The sequence below is a fragment of the Oryctolagus cuniculus genome, chromosome 4 (assembly GCF_964237555.1).
Source record: "Oryctolagus cuniculus chromosome 4, mOryCun1.1, whole genome shotgun sequence".
Lineage (NCBI taxonomy): Eukaryota > Metazoa > Chordata > Mammalia > Lagomorpha > Leporidae > Oryctolagus > Oryctolagus cuniculus.
The window spans coordinates 54,962,730-54,970,410 of NC_091435.1; the positions used below are offsets into that span (position 1 = coordinate 54,962,730).

Here is a 7,681-nt window from a genome sequence, read left to right on the forward strand (position 1 = left end):
GCTAGATCACAAGAGGAGCAGCCTCCTACTTCCCTTCCCGGTCCCTGGCAAAGTTTTAAAAGGACCTGCTCCTGAACATGTGTCTCTCTCTCTTCCTCTCCGTCTCCTGACCTCTCTCTCTCTCTCTTACGCTCTCCTTCTCCTTCTCTTCCTTCTTCGCCTCTTCCCTACAGTCTGTTTGGCTTCCCCCAATAAACTCTTTCCCTTAAAAAAACAAACAAACAAACAAAAAAAACAAAAAAAAAGAAGAGCAGCGGCCAGGACACAAACTAGAGCTCATATGGAATGCAGGTGCGGCTGAAGTCAGAGGCTTAGCCGACTATGCCATGGTGCCAGCCCTGCTGTTCCACTTTTGATCCAGCTCCCTGCTAATGCACCTGGGAAGGCAGAAGAGGAAGACCCAAGTGCTTGGACCCTTGCACCCACCTGGGAGACGGGGAAGAAGCTCCTGGCTCCAGCTTGGCCCAGCCCCAGCGTTTTCAGTCATTAGGGGAGTGAACCAATAGATAGAAGACCTCTCTCCATCTCTTCCTCTTTCTGTCTTTAACTCTTTCAAATAAACAAAATAAATCTTTAAAAAAAAAAAAAAAAAAAAAAAGACAGGTGAGGGCAGGCACTGTGGTGTAGCTGGTTAAACTGCCATTTGGGACACCCACATATGGGAAAGCCTGAGACTGAGTCCCACCTCTGCTTCTGATCCAGGTTCCTGCTAATGTGCCTCACAGGCAGATGATGTCCCAGTATTAGGGTTGCTGCCACCCATGTGAGGGACGTGGATGGATTTCATGGCTCCTAGCTTCAGCCTGGTCCAGCCACAGCTATTTGCAGGCATAGGAGGAAGGAACAGCAGATGGAAAATCTATATCTGTCTCTCTCTCTCTCTCCCTGTCACTGCTAGGTCTTTATTAAAGAACCGTTCTTTAAAAAAAAAAAAAAAAAAAAGATTGGAAACTTAATTTTACTCATACAGGATATACAGGATTGCTTTTGGTGAGCCTGTCTTAAAAAATGACTAGCAGATAATTTTGGGGAAAAGAATTTGATTTCAAATATGACAGATAACAATAGGTTACTCAGTCCTAGATCCATTTATTAAAATGTTGGCCGGCGCCGCGGCTCACTAGGCTAATCCTCCGCCTAGCGGCGCCGGCACACCGGGTTCTAGTCCCGTTCGGGGCGCCGGATTCTGTCCTGGTTGCCCCTCTTCCAGGCCAGCTCTCTGCTGTGGCCAGGGAGTGCAGTGGAGGATGGCCCAGGTGCTTGGGCCCTGCACCCCATGGGAGACCAGGAAAAGCACCTGGCTCCTGGATCCTGCCATCGGATCAGCGCGGTGCGCCGGCCGCAGCGCGCCAGCCGCGGCGGCCATTGGAGGGTGAACCAACGGCAAAAGGAGGACCTTTCTCTCTGTCTCTCTTTCTCTCACTGTCCACTCTGCCTGTCAAAAAAAAAAAAAAAAAAAAAAAATGTTAGGTATGTCTTCCCCTACCTATTCTAAAGGGGTACTCAAGATTAGTGGTTCCTAGGGCCAACACTGTGCAGTAGCAGGTGAAGCTGCTGCCTGCAATGGCAGCATATGGGCACTGGTTGGAATCTTAGCTGTTCCACTTCTGATCCAGCTGCCTGCTAATGTGCCTGGGAAGCAGAGGAGGAGGGCCCAAGTGCTTGTGCCCCTGTACCTACATGGAAGCTCCTTGCCTGGCCCCGCCCTGGTCATTGCAGTCATTTGGGGAGTGAACCAGCAGATAGAAGATATCTCTCTCTCTCCTCTTCCTGTGTAACTATGCCTAAATAAATAAATAAATCTTCAAAACAGAAAAAAGACAAAGAATGTCTTACCACATATCAGTTAAAAAAATTACTGAAACAAAATAGCAGCTCATGGTAGATTTTTTAATGGCTCAAAATAGAACATGATTTAACGTTGTTAAGTACCAGTACCTCAATCTCAGGTGCCATCAATTGTAACTACATGCTTTCCTTTAGTGATACCTCAAAATTTCAACTAATTAAAACAAATATGGAGGCTGGCAATGTGGCACAGTGGGTTAAAGCTCTGGCCTGCGGTACTGGCATCCCACATGGGCACTGGTTCGAGTCCCAGCTGCTTTACATCTGATCCAGCATCCCTGCTGCTGTGCCTGGGAAGGCAATGGAGGATGACCCAAGTGCTTGGGCCCCTGAACTCACATGGGAGAACTATAGGAAACTCCTGGCTCCTGGCTTTGGATTGGTTCAGCTTCAGCTGTTGTGGCCATTTGGGGAGTGAACCAGCAGATGAAAAAACCTCTCTCTCTCTCTCTCTCTCTCTCTAATTCTGTCTTTCTAACAAATAAATAAATCTTTTGGGGCCGGCGCTGTGGTGCAGCAGCTTAACGCCCTGGCCTTAAGTGTCGACATCCCATATGGTTGCTGGTTCGTGACCCGGCTGCTCCACTTCTGATCCGGCTCTCTGGTGTGGCCTGGGAAAGCAGTGGAAGATGGCCTAAGTCCTTGGGCCCCTACACCTACATGGGAGACCTGGAGGAGACTCTTGGCTCCTGGCTTCAGATAGGCGCCGCTCTGGCCATTGCGGCCAATTGGGGAATGAACCAGCGGATGGAAGAACTCTCTCTCTCTGCCTCTGCCTCTCCTCTCTCTGTGTAGCTTTGACTTTCAAAATAAATAAATAAATCTTTAAAAAAATAAATAAAATAAATCTTTTAAAAAGTAAATAAAAAATTTAAAAAATATGAATGTCCTTTGCATGTGATTTATAGGTATTTGCTATCCTAGAAAAAAAGACAATTGGATACAGTATACAAAGCACATGAAAATCTCAAAATCTAATAAATTCAATAATTCCATACATTCTGTATCAAGGTAAACATAAGTAAACAGATAAAAAAACCCATTGTCTCCCCACTCTATTCACGATACCAAACCCAGAACAGACACTATTTATCCAGTCCTTCATTCCCTTAAAATTTTAGCTATTGGGGTGAGCACTGTGGCACAGTGGGTTAAGCAGCCACCCGTGATACTGGCATGCCACCTGAATGCCAGTTCGAGTCCTTGCTATTCCACTTCTGATCCAGCTCCCTGCTATCATGCCTGGGAAAGCAGAGGACAGCCTAACCGCTAAGACCTGACACCCCCGTGGGAAATCCAGATGAAATTCCTGGCTCTTGTTTTTGACCATCTCAGGAGTGAACCAGTGGGGAAGACTTCTCTATCTCTCCCTAACTCTGCCTTTCAAAAAATAAACAAATTAACAAAAAAAATTATAGCTACTGCTCAGGTGGAAAAAGAGCATCAGCATTCTGCTAGTTTTTCTATCAGTTCAAAAAAATGATTCTCTAGTTATAAAACCCACCCAGGTTACCAATTTAAAGGCACTTTTCAAAATACAGAGCTATTTCTCCAACCACAGGTAATAAATTATAATTAGTGATCAGTTTTTCTTAGTCTAAAACTTTAAGAACTAAAATATTAAAAAAGACAAAAATAGTGTTTCAATATTTATTGGTCACTAACATTTAAGATACATATTTCCATTAAAATAATGGCAAAGACATTCATATTGTTGCTTTACTAAAGAATCATCTAGTAATTCAAAGTGAGATTACAGACCCACAAATCCTACAAGGCAAACAATGGCATGTGCAAGTGTTTTGTCCAGTTTTATTTTGGTCTAAAGTCATAAATCATTTTAAAGCAATTGACGTTTCACAAAGAATTCAACCTTAAACTCTAGTTTTTAACAGCAGTCAGATAAATAAACATTAATTTTTATAAAACTGAAAAACTACCAAATATCATGAGATTTAAAAATCATTTTGATGACCCAGACAATGCTGAAAAACTAGGAGGGAGATTTAAGAAAATCTAAAATCAAAAAGTGAATTTACAAAATTCTATCAAACACCAATGGTAGAGTCCACGAGATAAGGCAGGACAGTAGAAACCACAATGAAATGTTGAAACCTAGTTTCGTGTATAAAACTATCATTAATAACAATTACTACAGAACTGCAAACTTTCATTCTTCACTCATTTACTGTTCTTCCATGATTAAAAATTAAAACAAATGAAACTGGAAAAGATCTGAGAATTTCAGACATGAAATAAGACAAATGAAAACTAACTCAAAAATCTCATGACCACTCTCATTAGTAGCACTCAAAATCATCAATTTTTAGTACTGGATGAAATGCTATTAGGAGATCTCATATTTTACTCCTCTTATTCTAGAGGGATGACACTAAGGTGAGGGAGATAAAATGACTTTTTCAAAGAAACAATGATACAGAGCCCAACAGAAAGCTTACATCTCCTATTCTTAGAGTTCATCAGTTCTTTCACCATACTGCAATGCATCTTATTAAAAAAAAAAAGAATGATGTAGTGGTTAAGACACTATCTGGGACACCTGCTTTCGATATCAGAGTGCCTTGGAGCTAAGTCCTAGCTCTGCTTCTCATTCTAGCGTACTCTGGAAGACAGCAGGTGATGGTTCAGTTACTTGGGTGCCTTCCACCCACACAGGAGAGCTGGAATGTGTTGCTCGCTCCTGGCTTCCACTTGGCCCAGCCCTGATTACTGTGCCCATTTGCAGAGTGAACAGATGGATCTCTGTTTTCCTCTGTCTCACCGCCTTCCAAATAAATTTTAAAAATTTTAAATTGGTGATGATTTTCTCTCCCTGAAAATTCATATGGCTCTCTATAGCCTCATACAATGCTTCACACATTATAGGCATCAAACCTCAGTACTCTGACATCAAAGCTTCCTTTGAAGCTAACTGACTGCTTAGGAAAAAATGTTTCCACCCTGGAAAGTATAAAATGGAAATATTTGTATGTGTACACAGGTGTATATAAACTTGCATGTGTATAAAATTACATATGTATACACCTGGGAATTATTTCACCAAAGGTTACTCTGAACTCTGGTACTACCCCTGTACAACTCCAGAAATCAGATAAAATCCTCCTCCCATTCAATCCCAGTACTGTTAAATGCAGCCAGGCCAATTCTCTGCACAGCTGTCAGATACCAAATGGATTTAACAGTCAGTTCAACAAACTCAGACAAGGCAGTTCACCAGAGACTCCAATGCTTGGCCCAACATCAGAGAACTGTATCAGACATGTTAGGCATGGTCGTTCACAGATATTTACAGGTGAAACTGAAAAATCTAAGATGCTTCCAGCCAATAAGTTTAAGAACTCACGCCAGATAAGAAAAAAACCGAAACCAAATGTCACTACACATCAATTTACTCTTTGGAACCCGTGTGTGTGTGTGTGTGCGCAGAAAACCATTTAATCAGGTTTACTTTTCTTCTGTCAAGCAACCAGCACTGCAGTTGCCCGTGAACCCTCCTGGCAAAACAAACAAAAACACTTCAACAAGGGGGAGTGGTTCATTATTAAAAAGGTCTTACTTCTGCTGTTTTAGGCCCTGGAAACCACAAAGCCATTCGTGTCACAGTGTACACTCGATAATGCAATCTAGCTTGCTTCGCTTGTTCATTAAACACAATCATCACGCTTGTAAATGTCCCCCGTACCTACAGCACTAAAGATAAATGCTGTGTCACTGAGAAGCAAAAGAAGTTTCTGAAACCGGAAAGAAACTGTCCCAGAAGATCGTTAACCTGTCCCCTCGGGCTACTCCACTCCCTACAAAGGAAGCCAGGGAAGTGGCTTCCCTAAACCCATGTGCTGCCGCTCGGCTGCTTCCGTCTGACCGACTCTCCCCCCTCCCCATCGGCACCACCTGTCAAGGAAAAGCTGTACAGGGTGCCACCTCTACGGCCCGAGGCTGCTTCTCACCATTTCTAGGTGGGCACCGGGACCTTCCGGGTGTCCGCTGCCCAGTGCCGGGCTGGCTCTGCCCTCCGGGGTCTTCCGTTCGCTGTTTCGCTTCAAGCTGCTGGCGTCGCCCCGGCCTCCGGCCTCCCGGCGCCGCCGCTGTCTGCTCCACAGGTACATGGCCCCGGCACCCAGCAGCAGGGGCGCCCCGACTGCTAGTGCCAGCTGCCATCGCGGCAGGCCCCCAGTGCCCGGGCCCGCGGTCCCGCTGCCGCCCACCCCACTCCCGGAGCCTGGTGCAGCCGCTGCGACCACCGCCGCCTCCACAGGCTTAGAGGCGGCCATGACGAGTGTCCTCCGCCACCGCCTCGCTGCTTGTCGTGGGCGCCACAGTCACCTGGCAGCGTGCGAGAGCAGACCGGAGGGAGGGAAGAAAGGCAATGAGCGAGCGAGCACGCTAAGCAGCGGGAGCGGACGACAGAAAAGGGCCAGAGGTCACCGGAAGCCCGGGGCATGCCGGGCCAGACCTAGCCGTCCTCCTCTTCCCCTCTCAACCGTAGAGGGAGAGGAAGAGGGAGAATCACTTCCGGGTTAAGGGAAACTGGAGGTACGCGGTGGGATGCCTGAGCAACTCTGCTTTCTCCCCGCGGCCGTTGGACAGAATCACTTCTAGGGTCATGGGCTCGCGTGGTAGCGGATGTCCTCCACCTTCAGGGAGGGACCGATGGCCCGCTAGCCCAGCGAGGGGAAAGAGGGGCTCGTCCACTGCGGGTTTGGGATGCGTAGGCGACCAAAGGAAAATCTCGGTTGCACTGCGAGTGGGCGGGGGCGGGACGGGCAGAAGAGTTCAGAAGGCAATTGGCTGCCAGGAACGGTGGGCGGGGCGTGAGCCGAACTGTCCAGTTTATTGGTAGGTTTGGGTCTCTGCCCGTTAACGCCACGTTGCCGCTTCTTGGATCTGAGCGGCCGTTAGCTGGGATTTCTGTCCGCGTGTCGGGGGAAACCAACGGATTGGAAGAGCCTCATTTAAGGATGCTCAGGCTGAAGCTAGACTACTGTGTCACCAGTCTTACCTCTACCATAGCCAGGTTGTAGCTTGGGTGAATTTGAGGTTATTGGATCAGCAGTAGATGGCAGAAGGGCTAAGTGGAAATGGGCAAATCCAGGTTGGCTCCAATAGAAACGGCTTCTACAGGGTCCCAGCTGCTCTCCGTGTGAAAGCGGCGACGTCTGTGTTGTCATGAGGTTCTCGAACTGATTGGGTATAAATGAGATGCCCAGGGATTCCCGCCTGTCTGCAGCCTGCCTTTGCGTTCATAGTCTTGAGTTGGATTTCTCCTGAGAACCCAGCTCGCGCCTCACTGACTGGAGCCCCTGGGCCTTTCCCAGCCCTCAGGCCCACACCCATTCGCCTCATTACCAAATCGTGATTTCATAGTTTTCCTATCTCTTGATTCAGAATTTTCCTCTGCTGCACCAGAGCTATTTAAATACAAAAACCACCCTTGTGTGACTTTTTTTTTTTAATTCACAGTATTTTCAAGAAGAAAGACATTAATAGAGAACTCAGGGCCTGCCTTGTGCAGCAGAGAACGTCCACATCCTGAATTGGAGTTCCTGGTTCAGTCCCACTTCCAATTCCAATCCAGCTTCCTGCTGATGCACACCCTGGGGTGCAGGAGGTGATGGCTCAAGTACTTGGGTCCTTGCTCCCGCAAACTGGGAGACCCAGATAGAATTCCTGGCCCTTGGCTTTGCCTACCCTAGCCCAGCCCTAGCTATTGTGGACATTTGGGGAGTGAAGCAGTGGTTGAGAGATGTGTTGCTCTGCTTTTCAAGTCAATAAAAACAAAATTGTCAAAATCCCCATGCACACAAGTTTGAAG

At 46.6% G+C, this 7,681-nt stretch overlaps 1 protein-coding gene across 2 annotated transcripts in view; it reads right to left on the reverse strand.

The window, feature by feature from the left end:
* The window catches only part of TOMM70 (translocase of outer mitochondrial membrane 70), a 55,290-nt gene extending 48,283 nt beyond the window's left edge, over positions 1 to 7,007 (reverse strand). The window contains exons 1-2 of one of the 2 annotated variants that reach the window (XM_051819158.2): positions 6,869 to 7,007; positions 5,817 to 6,192 (exon numbers count right to left, since the gene is read on the reverse strand). In XM_051819158.2, coding sequence (XP_051675118.1) covers positions 5,817 to 6,140 — 324 coding nt within the window. In that variant the 5' untranslated portion in view covers positions 6,141 to 6,192; positions 6,869 to 7,007. Of the gene's footprint in view, positions 1 to 5,816; positions 6,364 to 6,868 lie in introns of those variants that run through there. The other variant, XM_002716612.5, reaches the window with a different exon arrangement.
* Between the last annotated feature and the right edge of the window lie 674 nt (positions 7,008 to 7,681).